This window comes from Oncorhynchus keta, chromosome 15 (assembly GCF_023373465.1).
Source record: "Oncorhynchus keta strain PuntledgeMale-10-30-2019 chromosome 15, Oket_V2, whole genome shotgun sequence".
Classification (NCBI taxonomy): Eukaryota; Metazoa; Chordata; class Actinopteri; order Salmoniformes; family Salmonidae; genus Oncorhynchus; species Oncorhynchus keta.
In genome coordinates, this window is record NC_068435.1 from 7,886,438 (window position 1) to 7,911,049 (window position 24,612).

Genomic DNA, 24,612 nt, shown 5'->3' on the forward strand with positions numbered 1-24,612 from the left:
CTGGTTCCAGATCACTGATCTACACCGGGTCAAATGGTTCCAGATCACCTATCGTACTACTATGGCTGACCCTGTAAAACAACACATTTCACTGCACCTATCGTACTACTATGGCTGACCCTGTAAAACAACACCTATCGTACTACTATGGCTGACCCTGTACAACAACACATTTCACTGCACCTATCATACTACTATGGCTGAACCTGTAAAACAACACATTTCACTGCACCTATCCGCTGTGTGAGACAATATAAGATCTTATCTTAGTACTTCAGTTGTATTTGTGCAGAGTCTGTGGGCCACTTCTTTATAGTTTGAGACAGACTGAGCACGTTTTTGATCTCCACAATGCAAAAACACACTGACTATTCTGATTAATCAAAACACTACGGACTATTCTGATAAAATAGAATGGACTGAGAAAGAGAGAGAAGGAGACAGGAATGTCACCTGGAAGTAATTCTGTGCAAAGGCCACTTCCTCATGTCCTCCTGTCTGTCGGTCTATGACTTCTCCCATATGTGGATATGCCTTGAAGGTAGAAGAGGCCGTATAGCCATTATAGAAGCAATGTAATGTAGAAGAGGCCTTGTAGCCATTATAGAAGCAATGTAATGTAGAAGAGGCCTTGTAGCCATTATAGAAGCAATGTAATGTAGAAGAGGCCGTATAGCCATTATAGAAGCAATGTAATGTAGAAGAGGCCTTGTAGCCATTATAGAAGCAATGTAATGTAGAAGAGGCCTTATAGCCATTATAGAAGCAATGTAATGTAGAAGGGGCCTTATAGCCATTATAGAAGCAATGTAATGTAATGTAGACGGGGCCTTATAGCCATTATAGAGGCAATGTAATGTAGAAGGGGCATTATAGCCATTATAGAAGCAATGTAATGTAGAAGGGGCCTTATAGCCATTATAGAAGCAATGTAATGTAGAAGGGGCCTTGTAGCCATTATAGAAGCAATGTAATGTTATATTCATTATAGAAGCAATGTAATGTAATATAGAAGAGGCCTTATAGCCATTATAGAGGCAATGTAATGTAATGTAGAAGTGGCCTTATAGCCATTATAGAGGCAATGTAATGTAGAAGAGGCCTTATAGCCATTATAGAAGCAATGTAATGTAGAAGGGGCCTTATAGCCATTATAGAGGCAATGTAATGTAGAAGGGGCCTTATAGCCATTATAGAGGCAATGTAATGTAGAAGAGGCCTTATAGCCATTATAGAAGCACTGTAATGTAGAAGGGGCCTTATAGCCATTATAGAAGCAATGTAATGTAGAAGGGGCCTTATAGCCATTATAGAGGCAATGTAATGTAGACGGGGCCTTATAGCCATTATAGAAGCAATGTAATGTAGAAGGGGCCTTATAGCCATTATAGAAGCAATGTAATGTAGAAGGGCCTTATAGCCATTATAGAAGCAATGTAATGTAATGTAGAAGGGCCTTAGCCATTATAGAAGCAATGTAATGTAGAAGGGGCCTTATAGCCATTATAGAAGCAATGTAATGTAGAAGAGGCTTTATAGCCATTATAGAAGCAATGTAATGTTATAGCAATTATAGAATCAATGTAATGTAGACGAGGCCTTATAGCCATTATAGAAGAATGTAATGTAGAAGAGGCCTTATAGCCATTATAGAAGCAATGTAATGTTATAGCAATTATAGAATCAATGTAATGTAATGTAGAAGAGGTCTTATAGCCATTATAGAATCAAAGTAATGTAATGTAGAAGAGGCCTTGTAGCCATTATAGAAGCAATGTAATGTAGAAGTGGCCTTATTGCCATTATATAAGCAATGTAATGTAATATAGAAGAGGCCTTATAGCCATTATAGAGGCAATGTAATGTAATATAGAAGAGGCCTTATAGCCATTATAGAGGCAATGTAAAGTAATGTAGAAGTGGCCTTATAGCCATTATAGAGGCAATGTAATGAAGAAGGGCCTTATAGCCATTATAGAAGCACTGTAATGTAGAAGAGGCCTTATAGCCATTATAGAAGCAATGTAATGTAGAAGAGGCCTTAGCCATTATAGAAGCAATGTAATGTAGAAGAGGCATTATAGCCATTATAGAAGCAATGTAATGTAGAAGGGGCCTTATAGCCATTATAGAAGCAATGTAATGTAATGTAGAAGGGGCCTTAGCCATTATAGAAGCAATGTAATGTAATGTAGAAGGGGCCTTAGCCATTATAGAAGCAATGTAATGTCATGTAGAAGGGGCCTTATAGCCATTATAGAAGCACTGTAGTGTAATGTAGAAGAGGCCTTATAGCCATTATAGAAGCACTGTAAGTGTAATGTAGAAGATGAATTATAGCCATTATAGAAGCACTGTAATGTAATGTAGAAGGGGCCTTATAGCCATTATAGAAGCAATGTAATGTAATGTAGAAGGGGCCTTATAGCCATTATAGAAGCACTGTAATGTAATGTAGTAGAGGCCTTATAGCCATTATAGAAGCAATGTAATGTAGAAGAGGCCTTGTAGCCATTATAGGAGCAATGTAATGTAGAAGAGGCCTTGTCGCCATTATAGAAGCAATGTAATGTAGAACAGGCCTTATAGCCATTATAGAAGCAATGTAATGTAGAAGAGGCCTTATAGCCATTATAGAAGCAATGTAATGTAGAAGGGGCCTTATAGCCATTATAGAAGCAATGCAATGTAGAAGTGGCCTTATAGCCATTATAGACGCAATGTAATGTAGAAGAGGCCTTATAGCCATTATAGGAGCAATGTAATGTAGAAGGGGCCTTATAGCCATTATAGAGCAATGCAATGTAGAAGGGCATTATAGCCATTATAGAAGCAATGTAATGTAGAAGGGGCCTTATAGCCATTATAGAAGCAATGTAATGTAGAAGGGGCCTTGTAGCCATTATAGAAGCAATGTAATGTAATGTAGAAGGGCCTTATAGCCACTATAGAAGCAATGTAATGTAGAAGGGGCCTTATAGCCATTATAGAAGCACTGTAATGTAGAAGAGGCCTTATAGCCATTATAGAAGCAATGTAATGTAGAAGGGGCCTTATAGCCATTATAGAGGCAATGTAATGTAGAAGAGGCCTTATAGCCATTATAGAAGCAATGTAATGTAGAAGGGGCCTTATAGCCATTATAGAAGCAATGTAATGTAGAAGAGGCCTTATAGCCATTATAGAAGCAATGTAATGTAATGTAGAAGGGGCCTTATAGCCATTATAGAAGCAATGTAATGTAGAAGGGGCCTTATAGCCATTATAGAAGCAATGTAATGTAGAAGAGGCCTTATAGCCATTATAGAAGCAATGTAATGTAGAAGAGGCATTATAGCCATTATAGAAGCAATGTAATGTAGAAGGGGCCTTATAGCCATTATAGAAGCAATGTAATGTTATAGCAATTATAGAATCAATGTAATGTAGACGAGGCCTTATAGCCATTATAGAAGCAATGTAATGTAGAAGAGGCCTTATAGCCATTATAGAAGCAATGTAATGTTATAGCAATTATAGAATCAATGTAATGTAATGTAGAAGAGGTCTTATAGCCATTATAGAATCAAAGTAATGTAATGTAGAAGAGGCCTTGTAGCCATTATAGAAGCAATGTAATGTAGAAGTGGCCTTATTGCCATTATATAAGCAATGTAATGTTATATTCATTATAGAAGCAATGTAATGTAATATAGAAGAGGCCTTATAGCCATTATAGAGGCAATGTAATGTTATGTAGAAGTGGACTTATAGCCATTATAGAGCAATGTAATGTAGAAGTGGCCTTATAGCCATTATAGAGGCAATGTAATGTAGAAGTGGCCTTATAGCCATTATAGAAGCAATGTAATGTAATGTAGAAGAGGCCTTATAGCCATTATAGAGGCAATGTAATGTAATGTAGAAAGGGCCTTATAGCCATTATAGAAGCACTGTAATGTAATGTAGAAGAGGCCTTATAGCCATTATAGAAGCAATGTAATGTAATGTAGAAAGGGCCTTATAGCCATTATAGAAGCACTGTAATGTAATGTAGAAGAGGTCTTATAGCCATTATAGAAGCAATGTAATGTAGAAGAGGCTTTATAGCCATTATAGAAGCACTGTAATGTAGAAGGGGCCCTATAGCCATTATATAAGCAATGTAATGAAGAAGGGGCCTTATAGCCATTATAGAAGCACTGTAATGTAGAAGGGGCCCTATAGCCATTATATAAGCAATGTAATGTAGAAGGGGCCTTATAGCCATTATAGAAGCACTGTAATGTAGAAGGGGCCTTATAGCCATTATAGAAGCAATGTAATGTAGAAGAGGCCTCATAGCCATTATAGAAGCAATGTAATGTAGAAGGGGCCTTATAGCCATTATGGAAGCAATGTAATGTAGAAGGGGCCTTATAGCCATTATGGAAGCAATGTAATGTAGAAGGGGCATTATAGCCATTATAGAAGCACTGTAATGTAGAAGGGGCCTTATAGCCATTATAGAAGCACTGTAATGTAGAAGGGGCCTTATAGCCATTATAGAAGCACTGTAATGTAGAAGGGCCTTATAGCCACTATAGAAGCAATGTAATGAAGAAGGGGCCTTATAGCCATTATAGAAGCACTGTAATGTAGAAGAGGCCTTATAGCCATTATAGAAGCAATGTAATGTAGAAGAGGCCTTAGCCATTATAGAAGCAATGTAATGTAGAAGAGGCATTATAGCCATTATAGAAGCAATGTAATGTAGAAGGGGCCTTGTAGCCATTATAGAAGCAATGTAATGTAATGTAGAAGGGGCCTTAGCCATTATAGAAGCAATGTAATGTAATGTAGAAGGGGCCTTAGCCATTATAGAAGCAATGTAATGTAATGTAGAAGGGGCCTTATAGCCATTATAGAAGCACTGTAGTGTAATATAGAAGAGGCCTTATAGCCATTATAGAAGCACTGTAGTGTAATGTAGAAGAGGAATTATAGCCATTATAGAAGCACTGTAATGTAATGTAGAAGGGGCCTTATAGCCATTATAAAAGCACTGTAATGTAATGTAGAAGAGGTCTTATAGCCATTATAGAAGCAATGTAATTTAGAAGGGGCCTTATAGCCATTATAGAAGCACTGTAATGTAATGTAGAAGAGGCCTTATAGCCATTATAGAAGCAATGTAATGTAGAAGAGGCCTTGTAGCCATTATAGGAGCAATGTAATGTAGAAGAGGCCTTGTAGCCATTATAGAAGCAATGTAATGTAATGTAGAAGAGGCCTTATAGCCAATATAGAATCAATATAATGTAGAACAGGCCTTATAGCCATTATAGAAGCAATGTAATGTAGAAGGGCCTTATAGCCATTATAGAAGCAATGTAATGTAGAAGGGGCCTTATAGCCATTATAGAAGCAATGTAATGTAGAAGTGGCCTTATAGCCATTATAGACGCAATGTAATGTAGAAGAGGCCTTATAGCCATTATAGAAGCAATGTAATGTAGAAGGGCCTTATAGCCATTATAGAGGCAATGTAATGTAATATAGAAGAGGCCTTATAGCCATTATAGAGGCAATGTAATGTAATGTAGAAGTGGCCTTATAGCCATTATAGAGCCAATGTAATGTAGAAGAGGCCTTATAGCCATTATAGAAGCAATGTAATGTAATGTAGAAGGGGCCTTATAGCCACTATAGAAGCAATGTAATGAAGAAGGGGCCTTATAGCCATTATAGAAGCACTGTAATGTAGAAGAGGCCTTATAGCCATTATAGAAGCAATGTAATGTAGAAGAGCCCTTATAGCCATTATAGAAGCAATGTAATGTAGACGAGGCCTTATAGCCATTATAGAAGCAATGTAATGTAGAAGAGGCCTTATAGCCATTATAGAAGCAATGTAATGTAATGTAGAAGGGCCTTAGCCATTATAGAAGCAATGTAATGTAATGTAGAAGGGGCCTTAGCCATTATAGAAGCAATGTAATGTAATGTAGAAGGGGCCTTATAGCCATTATAGAAGCACTGTAGTGTAATATAGAAGAGGCCTTATAGCCATTATAGAAGCACTGTAGTGTAATGTAGAAGAGGCATTATAGCCATTATAGAAGCACTGTAATGTAATGTAGAAGGGGCCGTATAGCCATTATAAAAGCACTGTAATGTAATGTAGAAGAGGCCTTATAGCCATTATAGAAGCAATGTAATGTAGAAGGGGCCTTAGCCATTATAGAAGCAATGTAATGTAGAAGAGGCATTATAGCCATTATAGAAGCAATGTAATGTAGAAGGGGCCTTATAGCCATTATAGAAGCAATGTAATGTAGAAGAGGCCTTGTAGCCATTATAGAAGCAATGTAATGTAATGTAGAAGGGGCCTTAGCCATTATAGAAGCAATGTAATGTAGAAGGGTCCTTATAGCCATTATAGAAGCAATGTAATGTTATAGCAATTATAGAATCAATGTAATGTAGACGAGGCCTTATAGCCATTATAGAAGCAATGTAATGTAGAAGAGGCTTCATAGCCATTATAGAAGCAATGTAATGTTATAGCAATTATAGAATCAATGTAATGTAATGTAGAAGAGGTCTTATAGCCATTATAGAATCAAAGTAATGTAATGTAGAAGAGGCCTTGTAGCCATTATAGAAGCAATGTAATGTAGAAGTGGCCTTATTGCCATTATATAAGCAATGTAATGTTATATTCATTATAGAAGCAATGTAATGTAATATAGAAGAGGCCTTATAGCCATTATAGAGGCAATGTAATGTAATGTAGAAGTGGCCTTATAGCCATTATAGAGGCAATGTAATGTAGAAGAGGCCTTATAGCCATTATAGAGGCACTGTAATGTAATGTAGAAGAGGCCTTATAGCCATTATAGAAGCACTGTAATGTAATGTAGAAGAGGCCTTATAGCCATTATAGAAGCAATGTAATGTAATGTAGAAAGGGCCTTATAGCCATTATAAAAGCACTGTAATGTAATGTAGAAGGGGCCTTATAGCCATTATAGAAGCACTGTAGTGTAATATAGAAGAGGCCTTATAGCCATTATAGAAGCACTGTAGTGTAATGTAGAAGAGGCATTATAGCCATTATAGAAGCACTGTAATGTAATGTAGAAGGGGCCTTATAGCCATTATAAAAGCACTGTAATGTAATGTAGAAGAGGCCTTATAGCCATTATAGAAGCAATGTAATGTAGAAGGGGCCTTAGCCATTATAGAAGCAATGTAATGTAGAAGAGGCATTATAGCCATTATAGAAGCAATGTAATGTAGAAGGGGCCTTATAGCCATTATAGAAGCAATGTAATGTAGAAGAGGCCTTGTAGCCATTATAGAAGCAATGTAATGTAATGTAGAAGGGGCCTTAGCCATTATAGAAGCAATGTAATGTAGAAGGGTCCTTATAGCCATTATAGAAGCAATGTAATGTTATAGCAATTATAGAATCAATGTAATGTAGACGAGGCCTTATAGCCATTATAGAAGCAATGTAATGTAGAAGAGGCTTCATAGCCATTATAGAAGCAATGTAATGTTATAGCAATTATAGAATCAATGTAATGTAATGTAGAAGAGGTCTTATAGCCATTATAGAATCAAAGTAATGTAATGTAGAAGAGGCCTTGTAGCCATTATAGAAGCAATGTAATGTAGAAGTGGCCTTATTGCCATTATATAAGCAATGTAATGTTATATTCATTATAGAAGCAATGTAATGTAATATAGAAGAGGCCTTATAGCCATTATAGAGGCAATGTAATGTAATGTAGAAGTGGCCTTATAGCCATTATAGAGGCAATGTAATGTAGAAGAGGCCTTATAGCCATTATAGAGGCAATGTAATGTAGAAGAGGCCTTATAGCCATTATAGAGGCAATGTAATGTAATGTAGACGGGGCCTTATAGCCATTATAGAGGCAATGTAATGTAATGTAGAAGAGGCCTTATAGCCATTATAAAAGCACTGTAATGTAATGTAGAAGAGGCCTTATAGCCATTATAGAGGCAATGTAATGTAATGTAGAAGAGGCCTTATAGCCATTATAGAGGCAATGTAATGTAATGTAGAAGAGGCCTTATAGCCATTATAGAAGCAATGTAATGTAGAAGAGGCTTTATAGCCATTATAGAAGCACTGTAATGTAGAAGGGGCCCTATAGCCATTATATAAGCAATGTAATGAAGAAGGGGCCTTATAGCCATTATAGAAGCACTGTAATGTAGAAGGGGCCTTATAGCCATTATATAAGCAATGTAATGAAGAAGGGCCTTATAGCCATTATAGAAGCACTGTAATGTAGAAGGGGCCTTATAGCCATTATAGAAGCACTGTAATGTAGAAGGGGCCTTATAGCCATTATAGAAGCACTGTAATGTAGAAGGGGCCTTATAGCCATTATAGAAGCACTGTAATGTAGAAGGGGCCTTATAGCCATTATATAAGCAATGTCATGTAGAAGGGGCATTATAGCCATTATAGAAGCACTGTAATGTAGAAGGGCCTTATAGCCATTATAGAAGCACTGTAATGTAGAAGGGGCCTTATAGCCACTATAGAAGCAATGTAATGAAGAAGGGGCCTTATAGCCATTATAGAAGCACTGTAATGTAGAAGAGGCCTTATAGCCATTATAGAAGCAATGTAATGTAGAAGAGGCCTTAGCCATTATAGAAGCAATGTAATGTAGAAGAGGCATTATAGCCATTATAGAAGCAATGTAATGTAGAAGGGGCCTTGTAGCCATTATAGAAGCAATGTAATGTAATGTAGAAGGGGCCTATAGCCATTATAGAAGCAATGTAATGTAATGTAGAAGGGGCCTTTAGCCATTATAGAAGCAATGTAATGTAATGTAGAAGGGGCCTTATAGCCATTATAGAAGCACTGTAGTGTAATATAGAAGAGGCCTTATAGCCATTATAGAAGCACTGTAGTGTAATGTAGAAGAGGCATTATAGCCATTATAAAAGCACTGTAATGTAATGTAGAAAAGGTCTTATAGCCATTATAGAAGCAATGTAATGTAGAAGGGGCCTTATAGCCATTATAGAAGCACTGTAATGTAATGTAGAATAGGCCTTATAGCCATTATAGAAGCAATGTAATGTAGAAGAGGCCTTGTAGCCATTATAGAAGCAATGTAATGTAGAAGAGGCCTTATAGCCATTATAGAAGCAATGTAATGTAATGTAGAAGAGGCCTTATAGCCAATATAGAATCAATGTAATGTAGAACAGGCCTTATAGCCATTATAGAAGCAATGTAATGTAGAAGGGGCCTTATAGCCAGTATAGAAGCAATGTAATGTAGAAGGGCCTTATAGCCATTATAGAAGCAATGTAATGTAGAAGGGGCCTTATAGCCATTATAGACGCAATGTAATGTAGAAGAGGCCTTATAGCCATTATAGAAGCAATGTAATGTAGAAGGGCCTTATAGCCATTATAGAGGCAATGTAATGTAGAAGGGGCATTATAGCCATTATAGAAGCAATGTAATGTAGAAGGGCCTTATAGCCATTTGGGAAGCAATGTAATGTAGAAGGGGCCTTGTAGCCATTATAGAAGCAATGTAATGTAGAAGGGCCTTATAGCCACTATAGAAGCAATGTAATGTAGAAGGGGCCTTATAGCCATTATAGAAGCACTGTAATGTAGAAGAGGCCTTATAGCCATTATAGAAGCAATGTAATGTAGAAGGGGCCTTAGCCATTATAGAAGCAATGTAATGTAGAAGAGGCATTATAGCCATTATAGAAGCAATGTAATGTAGAAGGGGCCTTATAGCCATTATAGAAGCAATGTAATGTAGAAGAGGCCTTGTAGCCATTATATAAGCAATGTAATGTAATGTAGACGAGGCCGTATAGCCATTATAGAAGCAATGTAATGTAGAAGAGGCCTTATAGCCATTATCGAAGCAATGTAATGTTATAGCAATTATAGAATCAATGTAATGTAATGTAGAAGAGGTCTTATAGCCATTATAGAATCAAAGTAATGTAATGTAGAAGAGGCCTTGTAGCCATTATAGAAGCAATGTAATGTAGAAGTGGCCTTATTGCCATTATATAAGCAATGTAATGTTATATTCATTATAGAAGCAATGTAATGTAATATAGAAGAGGCCTTATAGCCATTATAGAGGCAATGTAATGTAATGTAGAAGTGGCCTTATAGCCATTATAGAGGCAATGTAATGTAGAAGAGGCCTTATAGCCATTATAGAGGCAATGTAATGTAGAAGAGGCCTTATAGCCATTATAGAAGCAATGTAATGTAATGTAGACGGGGCCTTATAGCCATTATAGAGGCAATGTAATGTAATGTAGAAGGGGCCTTATAGCCATTATAAAAGCACTGTAATGTAATGTAGAAGAGGCCTTATAGCCATTATAGAAGCAATGTAATGTAATGTAGAAGGGGCCTTATAGCCATTATAGAAGCACTGTAATGTAATGTAGAAGAGGCCTTATAGCCATTATAGAAGCAATGTAATGTAGAAGAGGTCTTATAGCCATTATAGAAGCAATGTAATGTAGAAGAGGCTTTATAGCCATTATAGAAGCACTGTAATGTAGAAGGGGCCCTATAGCCATTATAGAAGCACTGTAATGTAGAAAGGGGCCTTATAGCCATTATAGAAGCAATGTAATGTAGAAGAGGCCTCTAGCCATTATAGAAGCAATGTAATGTAGAAGGGGCCTTATAGCCATTATGGAAGCAATGTAATGTAGAAGGGGCCTTATAGCCATTATAGAAGCAATGTAATGTAGAAGAGGCCTTATAGCCATTATAGAAGCAATGTAATGTAATGTAAAGAGGCCTAATAGCCATTATAGAGGCAATGTAATGTAGAAGGGACTTATAGCCATTATAGAAGCACTGTAATGTAGAAGGGGCCATTATAAATTGCACTGTAATGAAATGAAAGGGCCTAATAGCCATTATATGAAGCAGGGGCCTTATAGCCATTATAGAAGCCTGTAATGTAGAAGGGGCCTTATAGCCATTATAGAAGCAATGTAATGTAAAAGAGGCCTAATAGCCATTATAGAGGCAATGTTATGTAGAAGGGGCCTTATAGCCATTATAGAAGCACTGTAATGTAGAAGAGGCCTTGTAGCCATTATAGAGGCACTGTAATGTAGAAGAGGCCTTGTAGCCATTATAGAGGCACTGGAATGGATAGTTTTATCATGTTAGAGGTGCAAGACTCTCACCTTTTATGGTGAAATGTAGCGAGGACTGTTTTGTTTGTGTTGTGAATGGGATTATAAACATGCTGCATAACTGACCTTAGGTCCTGTCGTGTGTTTCAAATGGCACCGTGCTTTGAACCAGAGCCCACAGGGGGACTAGCCCTGTAGTGGATACCAACCTGTCATCTTTGAACCAGAGCCCACAGGGCGACTAGCCCTGTAGTGGATACCAACCTGTCATCTTTGAACCAGAGCCCACAGGGGGACTAGCCCTGTAGTGGATACCAACCTGTCATCTTTGAACCAGAGCCCACAGGGGGACTAGCCCTGTAGTGGATCCCAACCTGTCATCTTTGAACCAGAGCCCACAAGGGGACTAGCCCTGCAGTGGATCCCATGACCTGTCATCTTTGAACTAGAGCCCACAAGGGGACTAGCCCTGCAGTGGATCCCATGACCTGTCATCTTTGAACCAGAGCCCACAAGGGGGACTCGCCCTGCAGTGGATCCCATGACCTGTCATCTTTGAACTAGAGCCCACAAGGGGACTAGCCCTGCTGTGGATCCCATGACCTGTCATCTTTGAACTAGAGCCCACAAGGGGACTCACCCTGCAGTGGATCCCATGACCTGTCATCTTTGAACTAGAGCCCACAAGGGGACTCGCCCTGCAGTGGATCCCATGACCTGTCATCTTTGAACTAGAGCCCACAAGGGGACTAGCCCTGCAGTGGATCCCATGACCTGTCATCTTTGAACTAGAGCCCACAAGGGGACTCACCCTGCAGTGGATCCCATGACCTGTCATCTTTGAACTAGAGCCCACAAGGGGACTAGCCCTGCAGTGGATCCCATGACCTGTCATCTTTGAACTAGAGCCCACAAGGGGACTAGCCCTGCAGTGGATCCCATGACCTGTCATCTTTGAACCAGAGCCCACAGGGGGACTAGCCCTGCAGTAGATACCAACCTGTCATCTTTGAACCAGAGCCCAGAAGGGGACTAGCCCTGCAGTGGATCCCATGACCTGTCATCTTTGAACTAGAGCCCAGAAGGGGACTAGCCCTGCAGTGGATCCCAACCTGTCGTCTCAGATGGAAACAACAAAGAGTTGATTCTTTAATGTTACCTGAACTGTCCACTACAATGCTCATGTATGGGTGTTAAAGTAATACCACATGATTTGACACATTGTGCCTTGTTATACTGAATGCCCCGTTATACTTGATTTGGAATATGTTAATGTCAAGGTACAACCATCTATTTTCAAGTTGACATACCAGTGTCACTCGTTGAGACTTAAACGGTATTCAAAATAATATGTCAGTTGCCTAAAAACAGATCTGGGTCCAGTCTACACTGTTAGGGTTCTTAGGCTGTTCCCATAGTAGAACGCCCTTTTTGATTCCAGATATAACCCTCTGGAAAGGGTTCTTAGGCTGTTCCCATAGTAGAAAGCCCTTTTTGATTCCAGATATAACCCTCTGGAAAGGGTTCTTAGGCTGTTCCCATAGTAGAAAGCCCTTTTTGATTCCAGATATAACCCTCTGGAAAGGGTTCTTAGGCTGTTCCCATAGTAGAAAGCCCTTTTTGATTCCAGATATAACCCTCTGGAAAGGGTTCTTAGGCTGTTCCCATAGTAGAAAGCCCTTTTTGATTCCAGATATAACCCTCTGGAAAGGGTTCTTAGGCTGTTCCCATAGTAGAAAGCCCTTTTTGATTCCAGATATAACCCTCTGGAAAGGGTTCTTAGGCTGTTCCCATAGTAGAAAGCCCTTTTTGATTCCAGATATAACCCTCTGGAAAGGGTTCTTAGGCTGTTCCCATAGTAGAAAGCCCTTTTTGATTCCAGATATAACCCTCTGGAAAGGGTTCAACCTGGAATCAAATAGGATGTTAGTGACTTTGGTTTAAAACTGCTGAAAAGACTACTTGGTACTCCCGTCCGCTGTTGATTTTAGTGGGATTGTTTGTCTTTTTCGTGGTGATACGTCCCGTCCTGATTTGGTCCTGTGTTCCTCTAGGTAAAGGCAGCTCCAGTATTTCCTCCGACCTGAGTTCAAGTACGGATCAGACGTCAACCAAAGCTCCCAAGAATGCAGCTACCAGCGAAGGTAGGGCATCTGGACCTCGTTAGGCCAAATCTGTTTACATGTTGTCTTTTTTCTCCCTCTCTTTTTCCTGCACTGTTGACTATTTTTGGACAAAACCAAGTTTTTTTTTGAGAGAGATACTTTGTTGGAAAACAAACTGCCATCACTGCTGTTGTGAGCTGTTCTCTTTTTCTGGTTTGTTAACAGTTTGCGGAGGACAAAACCAACTCTGTTGTTTTTTTGAGAGAGATACTTTGTTGGAAAACAAACTGCCATCACTGCTGTTGTGAGCTGTTCTCTTTTTCTGGTTTGTTAACAGTAAATTCTGGCCCTGCGGAGGGAGAATACTGACTCCAACTCTGTTGTTAACAGTAGAGTCTGGCCCTGCGGAGGGAGAATACTGACTCCAACTCTGTTGTTAACAGTAAATTCTGGCCCTGCGGAGGGAGAATACTGACTCCAACTCTGTTGTTAACAGTAAATTCTGGCCCTGCGGAGGGAGAATACTGACTCCAACTCTGTTGTTAACAGTAGAGTCTGGCCCTGCGGAGGGAGAATACTGACTCCAACTCTGTTGTTAACAGTAAATTCTGGCCCTGCGGAGGGAGAATACTGACTCCAACTCTGTTGTTAACAGTAAATTCTGGCCCTGCGGAGGGAGAATACTGACTCCAACTCTGTTGTTAACAGTAAATTCTGGCCCTGCGGAGGGAGAATACTGACTCCAACTCTGTTGTTAACAGTAGAGTCTGGCCCTGCGGAGGGAGAATACTGACTCCAACTCTGTTGTTAACAGTAGAGTCTGGCCCTGCGGAGAGAGAATACTGACTCCAACTCTGTTGTTAACAGTAGAGTCTGGCCCTGCGGAGGGAGAATACTGACTCCAACTCTGTTGTTAACAGTAGAGTCTGGCCCTAGAATACTGACTCCAACTCTGGCAGTAGAGTCTGGCGGAGGGAGAATACTGACTCCAACTCTGTTAACAGTGTCTTAACACTCTGTTGTTAACAGTAGAGTCTGGCCCTGCGGAGGGAGAATACTGACTCCAACTCTGTTGTTAACAGTAGAGTCTGGCCCTGCGGAGGAGAATACTGACTCCAACTCTGTTGTTAACAGTAGAGTCTGGCCCTGCGGAGGGAGAATACTGACTCCAACTCTGTTGTTAACAGTAACGGAGGGAGAATACTGACTCCAAGTTAACAGTAGAGTCTGGCCCTGCGGAGGGAGAATACTGACTCCAACTCTGTTGTTAACAGTAAATTCTGGCCCTGCGGAGGGAGAATACTGACTCCAACTCTGTTGTTAACAGTAGAGTCTGGCCCTGCGGAGGGAGAATACTGACTCCAACTCTGTTGTTAACAGTAAATTCTGGCCCTGCGGAGGGAGAATACTGACTCCAACTCTGTTGTTAACAGTAAATTCTGGCCCTGCGGAGGGAGAATACTGACTCCAACTCTGTTGTTAACATTCTGGCCCTGCGGAGACTCCAAGTCTGGCAACTCTGTTGTTAACAGTAGAGTCTGGCCCTGCGGAGGGAGAATACTGACTCCAACTCTGTTGTTAACAGTAGAGTCTGGCCCTGCGGAGGGAGAATACTGACTCCAACTCTGTTGTTAACAGTAGAGTCTGGCCCTGCGGAGGGAGAATACTGACTCCAACTCTGTTGTTAACAGTAGAGTCTGGCCCTGCGGAGGGAGAATACTGACTCCAACTCTGTTGTTAACAGTAGAGTCTGGCCCTGCGGAGGGAGAATACTGACTCCAACTCTGTTGTTAACAGTAGAGTCTGGCCCTGCGGAGGGAGAATACTGACTCCAACTCTGTTGTTAACAGTAGAGTCTGGCCCTGCGGAGGGAGAATACTGACTCCAACTCTGTTGTTAACAGTAGAGTCTGGCCCTGCGGAGGGAGAATACTGACTCCAACTCTGTTGTTAACAGTAGAGTCTGGCCCTGCGGAGAGAGAATACTGACTCCAACTCTGTTGTTAATAGTAGAGTCTGGCCCTGCGGAGGGAGAATACTGACTCCAACTCTGTTGTTAACAGTAGAGTCTGGCCCTGCGGAGGGAGAATACTGACTCCAACTCTGTTGTTAACAGTAGAGTCTGGCCCTGCGGAGGGAGAATACTGACTCCAACTCTGTGGTGCTGCTTTGGAAAGAGAGAGAGAGTGTGTAGAGTGTGTGTGTACCAGCGTGTGTCTGTGGAAGGGAGGAGAGATGAGAACTGTTTCCCAAGATTAGAAGAGGCGTCTGCCTGTCTGCCTGTCTGCCTGTCTGCCTGTCTGTCTGCCTGTCTGCCTGTCTATTCTGCTTCAGCCCACACTTTCACACACACACACACACACACACACACACACACACACACACACACACACACACACACACACACACACACACACACACACACACACACACACACACACACACACACACACACACACACACACACACACACACACACACACACACACACACACTGAACTTCCAGCCGCCAAAATAATAGCAGGGAGGGCTGTCCTCTCCTCTCTAAAATAACAATGGTGTAGTAAGGCCAAAACGGCCTGTATTCTAGAGAAGGCACCCTCAGCACTGACCCGTGGTGACTGTGGTCTTGGCCTGTGGCTCCAATTCAGCCACAAAATGGCGACTGTTGCAGGCTTGTAAGCTACTTACAACTGTAGCTATCAGGAATGGATTCCCAACGTGAAAAAAAAAAACTGGCTTAAATGAGGTCATAAAACATTTTCTAACCAGTTTCCATTCGAACACTTTCGCCCCAGGATCAAATGGAGTGGCTAGCGAGATTTGGTTCCTTCACGAGATTAAAGTGGCTGTAGCTAATAGTGCTCTGCCAGGAGTAAATCAGCAGATAAACTATCATCCATCTCCACGAGCTAAGATGGAACATTTGGGGAATGGCAGCAATTGCAACATAGGCAATGTGTGACCTGGTTAGAGCTCTCTGTGAGAGAACATTGATGGGCTCTATTGAAATGGATCTGTGTGACCTGGTTAGAGCTCTCTGTGAGAGAACATTGATGGGCTCTATTGAAATGGATGTGTGTGACCTGGTTAGAGCTCTCTGTGAGAGAACATTGATGGGCTCTATTGAAATGGATCTGTGTGACCTGATTAGAGCTCTCTGTGAGAGAACATTGATGAGTTCTATTGAAATGGATGTGTGTGACCTGGTTAGAGCTCTCTGTGAGAGAACATCGATGAGTTCTATTGAAATGGCATTGTGTGACCTGGTTAGAGCTCTCTGTGAGAGAACATTGATGAGTTCTATTGAAATGGATGTGTGTGACCTGGTTAGAGCTCTCTGTGAGAGAACATCGATGAGTTCTATTGAAATGGCATTGTGTGACCTGGTTAGAGCTCTCTGTGAGAGAACATTGATGGGCTCTATTGAAATGGATCTGTGTGACCTGATTAGAGCTCTCTGTGAGAGAACATTGATGGGCTCTATTGAAATGGATCTGTGTGACCTGATTAGAGCTCTCTGTGAGAGAACATTGATGAGTTCTATTGAAATGGATGTGTGTGACCTGGTTAGAGCTCTCTGTGAGAGAACATTGATGGGCTCTATTGAAATGGATGTGTGTGACCTGGTTAGAGCTCTCTGTGAGAGAACATTGATGAGTTCTATTGAAATGGCAGTGTGTGTGTAAAACAAGATCTAAAGTATGCAGAAAATATAATAGACATATATATTTTTCAATAAGATCACATTTGAGAACTAACAATCACCAAAATAAAAGCTGGACAGTCAGGGAGAATCTCAAATTCCCAAAAATTATGCATTTAGGAGTATTTTTGTCATGTTGGAGTCACTCAGATAGCATAAGGCATGGCAGAAATGTGTAGAATTGCAGGAAATTAGCTTTAAAACAGCAAACAAAAATTGGTGCCCTTGGCCATGCCCCATCACCTACGCCTCGTTTTGATCCAGAAAAAAACTGTGATGGGCTCTTTTGAAATGGCAGTGTGTGGCCTGGTTAGAGCACTCGGTGAGATAACATTGTTCCTAGTGGGGCCTCTCCTTTCACCGTTGCCCTTGTGATAAACCTCAAAGGATGTGTGTGTGTGTGTGTGTGTGTGTGTGTGTGTGTGTGTGTGTGTGTGCGTGTGCGTGTGCGTGTGTGTGTGTGTGTGTGTGTGTTAGTGATGTGCAGTTCGCAAACGATTCGTTCTTTTTGAACGATTCTTTTTACTGACTCGAGAGTCATGATTCGTTTTTTCTGAGTGACTCATTCATTTTAGTCATTGATTTGACCTGCTAGTGCTGGCCCAATGAGTCCTACAGCAGGACTCATACACACTCCTTCCGCTCAGTGGCTCCAGAGACTTGCTTCCAGGACAAAACAACCAAGCGAAAACAGTTCTGTCTGCTGCTAAACACAAAAAAAAAACAGAAAGCAACTACCCACCAACACTCAGGTGGGGAAAAAAAGGCTGCCTAAGTATGGTTCTCAATCAGAGACAACGATAGACAGCTGCCTCTGATTGAGAACCACACCCGGGCCAAACAAAGAAATCCAAAACATAGAAAATGAACATAGAATGCCCACCCTAGTCACACCCTGGCCAAACCAAAATAGAGAATAAAAGCCTCTCTATGGCGTAACAATTGTGATGTGAGGAACATGTGTATTGAACAGTCAACCGGTAGCTTGTTCCAGGAAATGGGTCGTAGTAAAACAAAAAAAAAGAGGTTGACCGCAACTTGACCATGCCTGTATGCTCACACCCAGACCAGCTCAGTGGTCAGTCCAGTTTTCTTATTTTATGTGTGTTTAAATATTGTGACCTTACATCAGATTTGTACACTGGGCACAACTTCTCTCTGCACTTGAGTCTGTGTTCCAGTTCACTGCTATGATTTCATTCACATTCCTCACATACTTGTTCAGTATAGGAAGGAGTCAGAAATAGAGCCAATTTCCCTCAAATATCTTATGTGCCTCTTGAACTCCGCTAATATTGGCCACGTGGCATTTAAAGCCATTTGGAGTAACGCAACAAAATGGACTGGGCTCATTTAAGGTCATTAGCAGTAACGTGACACAATGGACTAGGCTCATTTAAGGTCATTCGGAGTAACGTAACACAATGGACTAGGCTCATTTAAGGTCATTTGGAGTAACGTAACACAATGGACTAGGCTCATTGGCAGTTGTGCTGTAATAGTGAGGGATATTTTCTTTACCGTTTTTTTACCAGCGTTTTTTTTTGGGGGGAACTGTGTGTTTTTGGGGGGAACTGTGTGTTTTTTGGGGGGGAACTGTATGTTTTTGTGGGGGGAACTGTGTGATTTTTGGGGGAACTGTGTGTTTTGGGGGGAACTGTGTGGTTGATTTTGCGGAACAGTCAACGTACAACAGATAGCAGAAAATGCATTTGCCAAATGTAGAATGTAAAACCTGCAGGTACAGTGCAGTCGGAAAGTATTCAGACTCCAGATTTTGTTACGTTACAGCCTTATTCTAAAATGGATGACATTTTCTTACATTTACATTTACATTTAAGTCATTTAGCAGACGCTCTTATCCAGAGCGACTTACAAATTGGTGCATACACCTTATGACAACCAGTGGAAGAGCCACTTGCATCTAAATCTTGTTGGGGGGGTGAGAAGGATTACTTACCCTTACTTACCCTATCCTAGGTATTCCTTGAAGAGGTGGGGTTTCAGGTGTCTCCGGAAGGTGGTGATTGACTCCGCTGTCCTGGCGTCGTGAGGGAGTTTGTTCCACCATTGGGGGGCCAGAGCAGCGAACAGTTTTGACTGGGCTGAGCGGGAACTGTACTTCCTCAGTGGTAGGGAGGCGAGCAGGCCAGAGGTGGATGAACGCAGTGCCCTTGTTTGGGTGTAGGGCCTGATCAGAGCCTGGAGGTACTGAGGTGCCGTTCCCCTCACAGCTCCGTAGGCGAGCACCATGGTCTTGTAGCGGATGCGAGCTTCAACTGGAAGCCAGTGGAGAGAGCGGAGGAGCGGGGTGACGTGAGAGAACTTGGGAAGGTTGAACACCAGACGGGCTGCGGCGTTCTGGATGAGTTGTAGGGGTTTAATGGCACAGGCAGGAGCCCAGCCAACAGCGAGTTGCAGTAATCAAGACGGGAGATGACAAGTGCCTGGATTAGGACCTGCGCCGCTTCCTGTGTGAGGCAGGGTCGTACTCTGCGGATGTTGTAGAGCATGAACCTACAGGAACGGGACACCGCCTTGATGTTAGTTGAGAACGTCAGGGTGTTGTCCAGGATCACGCCAAGGTTCTTAGCGCTCTGGGAGGAGGACACAATGGAGTTGTCAACCGTGATGGCGAGATCATGGAACGGGCAGTCCTTCCCCGGGAGGAAGAGGAGCTCCGTCTTGCTGAGGTTCAGCTTGAGGTGGTGATCCGTCATCCACACTGATATGTCTGCCAGACATGCAGAGATGCGATTCGCCACCTGGTCATCAGAAGGGGAAAGGAGAAGATTAATTGTGTGTCGTCTGCATAGCAATGATAGGAGAGACCATGTGAGGTTATGACAGAGCCAAGTGACTTGGTGTATAGCGAGAATAAGAGAGGGCCTAGAACAGAGCCCTGGGGGACACCAGTGGTGAGAGCGCGTGGTGAGGAGACAGATTCTCGCCACGCCACCTGGTAGGAGCGACCTGTCAGGTAGGACGCAATCCAAGCGTGGGCCGCGCCGGAGATGCCCAACTCGGAGAGGGTGGAGAGGAGGATCTGATGGTTCACAGTATCGAAGGCAGCCGATAGGTCTAGAAGGATGAGAGCAGAGGAGAGAGAGTTAGCTTTAGCAGTGCGGAGCGCCTCCGTGATACAGAGAAGAGCAGTCTCAGTTGAATGACTAGTCTTGAAACCTGACTGATTTGGATCAAGAAGGTCATTCTGAGAGAGATAGCGGTAGAGCTGGCCAAGGACGGCACGCTCAAGAGTTTTGGAGAGAAAAGAGAGAAGGGATACTGGTCTGTAGTTGTTGACATCGGAGGGATCGAGTGTAGGTTTTTTCAGAAGGGGTGCAACTCTCGCTCTCTTGAAGACGGGAGGGACGTAGCCAGCGGTCAGGGATGAGTTGATGAGCGAGGTGAGGTAAGGGAGAAGGTCTCCGGAAATGGTCTGGAGAAGAGAGGAGGGGATAGGGTCAAGCGGGCAGGTTGTTGGGCGGCCGGCCGTCACAAGATGCGAGATTTCATCTGGAGAGAGAGGGGAGAAAGAGGTCAGAGCATAGGGTAGGGCAGTGTGAGCAGAACCAGCGGTGTCGTTTGACTTAGCAAACGAGGATCGGATGTCATCGACCTTCTTTTCAAAATGGTTGACGAAGTCATCTGCAGAGAGGGAGGAGGGAGGGGGGGGGGAGGATTCAGGAGGGAGGAGAAGGTGGCAAAGAGCTTCCTAGGGTTAGAGGCAGATGCTTGGAATTTAGAATGGTAGAAAGTGGCTTTAGCAGCAGAGACAGAGGAGGAAAATGTAGAGAGGAGGGAGTGAAAGGATGCCAGGTCCGCAGGGAGGCGAGTTTTCCTCCATTTCCGCTCGGCTGCCCCCTCATCAATCTATACACAGTACCCCATAATGACATAGCAAAAACAGGTTTTTATAAATTTGAGCAAATTTACTACAAAAAAAAAACAGAAATATTACATTTACATAAGTATTCAGACCCTTTACTCAGTACTTTGTTGAATCACCTTTGACAGCGATTACAGCCTCCAGTCTTCTTGGGTATGACGCTACAAGCTTGGCACACCTGTATTAGGGGAGTGTCTCCCATTAATCTCTGCAGATCCTCTCAAGCTCTGTCTGGTTGGATGGGGAGCATCGCTGCACAGCTTTTGTCAGGTTTCTCCAGAGATTAAAATACATAAATATGTATTTCACCTTTATTTAACCAAGTAAGCAAGTTGAGAAGAAGTTCTCATTTACAATTGCGACCTGGCTAAGATAAAGCAAAGCATTTCGACACATACAACAACACAGAGTTAAACATGGAGTAAAACAAACATACAGTCAATAATACATTAGAAAAATAAGTCTATATACAATGTGAGCAAATGAGGTGAGATAAGGGAGGTAAAGGCAAAAAAAGGCCATGGTGGCAAAGTAAATACAATATAGCAAGTAAAACACTGGAATGGTAGATTTGCAGTGGAAGAATGTGCAAAGTAGAGATGGAAATAATGGGGTGCAGAGGAGCAAAATAAATAAATACAGTAGGGGGAGAGGTAGTTGTTTGGGCTAAATTATAGATGGGCTATGTACAGGTTCAGTCAGCTGTGAGTTGCTCTGACAGCTGGTGCTTAAAGCTTGTGAGGGAGATAAGTGTTCCCAGTTTCAGAGATTTTTGTAGTTCGTTCCAGTCATTGGCAGCAGAGAACTGGAAGGAGAGGCGGCCAAAGGAAGAATTGGTTTTGAGGGTGACCAGAGAGATATACCTGCTGGAGCGCGTGCTACAGGTGGGTGCTGCTATGGTGACCAGCGAGCTGAGATAAGGGGGGACTTTACCTAGCAGGGTCTTGTAGATGACCTGGAGCCAGTGGGATTGGCGACGAGTATGAAGCGAGGGCCAGCCAACGAGAGCTTACAGGTTGCAGTGGTGGGTAGTATATGGGGCTTTGGTGACAAAACAGATTGCACTGTGATAGACTGCATCCAATTTATTGAGTAGGGTATTGGAGGTTATTTTGTAAATGACATCGTCGAAGTCGAGGATCGGTAGGATGGTCAGTTTTACAAGGGTATGTTTGGCAGAATGAGTGAAGGATGCTTTGTTGCGAAATAGGAAGCCAATTCTAGATTTAACTTTGGATTGGAGATGTTTGATGTGAGTCTGGAAGGAGAGTTTACAGTCTAACCAGACACCTAGGTATTTGTAGTTGTCCACATATTCTAAGTCAGAACCGTCCAGAGTAGTGATGTTGGACGGGCGGGCAGGTGCAGGCAGCGATCGGTTGAAGAGCATGCATTTAGTTTTACTTGCATTTAATAGCAATTGGAGGCCACGGAAGGAGAGTTGTATGGCATTGAAGCTCGTCTGGAGGGTTGTTAACACAGTGTCCAAAGAAGGGCCAGAAGTATACAGAATGGTGTCGTCTACGTAGAGGTGGATCAGAGACTTACCAGCAGCAAGAGCGACATCATTGATGTATACAGAGAAGAGAGTCGGTCCAAGAATTGAACCCTGAGGCACCCCCATAGAGACAGCCAGAGGCCCGGACAACAGGCCCTCTGATTTGACACACTGAACCATCAGAGAAGGCATTTTTTTTAAATAACCAGGCATCCTCTACTGACGGGATGAGGTCAATATCCTTCCAGGATACCCCGGCCAGGCCAATTAGAAAGGCCTGCTCGCTGAAGTGTTTCAGGGAGCATTTGACAGTGATGAGTGGAGGTCGTTTGACCTCTGACCCATTACGGATGCAGGCAATGAGGCTGTGATCGCTAAGATCTTGGTTGAAAACAGCAGAGGTGTATTTAGAGGGCAAGTTGGTTAGGATGATATCTATGAGGGTGCCCGTGTTTATGGCTTTGGGGAGGTACCTGGTAGGTTCATTGATAATTAGTGTGAGATTGAAGGCATCAAGCTTAGATTGTAGGATGGCTGGGTTGTTAAGCATGTTCCAGTTTAGGTCGCCTAGCAGCATGAGCTCTGAAGATAGATGGGGGGCAATCATTTCACATATAGTGTCCAGAGCACAGCTGGGGGCAGAGGGTGGTCTATAGCAGGCGACAACAGTGAGAGACTTGTTTTTAGAGAGGTGGATTTTTAAAAGTAGAAGTTCAAATTGTTTGGGTACAGACCTGGATAGTAGGACAGAACTCTGCAGGCTATCTCTGCAGTAGATTGCAACATCGCCCCCTTTGGCCGTTCTATCTTTTCTGAAAATGTTGTAGTTAGGGATGCAGTTTTCAGTTTGATCGGGTTTAAGTCCGGGCTCTGGCTGGGCCACTCAAGGACATTCAGAGACTTGTCCCGAAGCCACTACTGTGTTGTCTTGACTGTGCTTAGAGTCGTTGACTAGTCTCCAAGTCCCTGCCGCTGAAAAACATCCCAACGGCATGATGCTGCCACCACCATGCTTCACAGTGAAGATGGTGCCAGGTTTCGCCCAGACTTGAAGCTTGGCAAAGAGTTCAATCTTGGTTTCATCAGACCAGATAATCTTTTTTCGCATAGTCTGAGAGTCCTTTTGGTGCCTTTTGGCAAACTCCAAGCTGGCTGTCATGTGCCTTTCACTTCCGTCTGGCCACTCTACCATAAAGGCCTGGTGGTGTGCTGCAGAGATGGTTGTCCTCCCTGTCACTTCCCTGCCCCTGTAACGTAAGAAAATGTGGAAAAGGTCAAGGGTTCTGTACTGTAACATACCTAGGTAATGGTCAATGTCATTGGGTGTGTAACGATGGTTACCGTAAGCTTGACGTCAGTTGTCATTACTGATTAGAACATCACTTAAGTCACTATTATGATAGCATTATGAAGGCTTTATAACATAAGTCGTACTGTAAACAAAATGGATGGAAAATAGAGCAACAAGGACATAAGCTCTATGGTATTACTACAATCCTAAATCTCTATCTCAATCTGTGTGAAAATTACCCTATGGTATTACTACAATCCTAAACCTCTATCTCAATCTGTGTGAAAATGACCCTTGTAAAAACAACGGACCTAAAGAAGCGTAGCTTCTCCATTTATGGTTATAAGGCGTAAAATGTACAGATTAAATTTGCTCGCACAATGTAAATGTACTATCGCACAGGAATGCTTTAGAAAGCGACTTCGTAGGTCGCAAGGCCAAGCGTAAACCTAATTTAACACCAACCAACCTCTGCAGGCCACATGGAAAGACAGTTAACAAACAGTACCTTCAACCTGTAATGTCCCCACTCATTGCTTCATGTCTATGGTCTGTCCAAGAAACACATTCTACAGCTATAGCTGCATACCTTTGTGACATCAGCTGAAGGGCTTTATAAATACATTTGATTGATTGATTGATACCTCACACGTCATGGTTGTATCCCAAATGACACCCTATTTCCTACAAAGTGCACTACTTCTGACCTGAGCCCTATGGCACTCTATTCCCTACAAAGTGCACTACTTCTGACCTGAGCCCTATGGCACCCTATTCCCTACAAAGTGCACTACTTCTGACCTGAGCCCTATGGCACTCTATTCCCTTTATATAGTGCACTACTTTCGCCCGTAGCCCTATGGCACCCTATTCCCTAGGTATGAAATAGGTAGGGTGCCATTTGGGATACAATTCATATGATGGTTTTCAACAGAACTCCTGAGGCTTGTGGGGATGAGCGT

At 42.3% G+C, this 24,612-nt stretch overlaps 1 protein-coding gene across 1 annotated transcript in view; it reads left to right on the plus strand.

Annotated features, from left to right (window-relative positions):
* fbxl7 (F-box and leucine-rich repeat protein 7) overlaps positions 1-24,612 on the plus strand; it is a 91,465-nt gene that overhangs the window by 10,417 nt on the left and 56,436 nt on the right. The window contains exon 2 of the mRNA XM_052463148.1: positions 13,217-13,306. Coding sequence (XP_052319108.1) covers positions 13,217-13,306 — 90 coding nt within the window. The remainder of the gene's footprint in view (positions 1-13,216; positions 13,307-24,612) is intronic.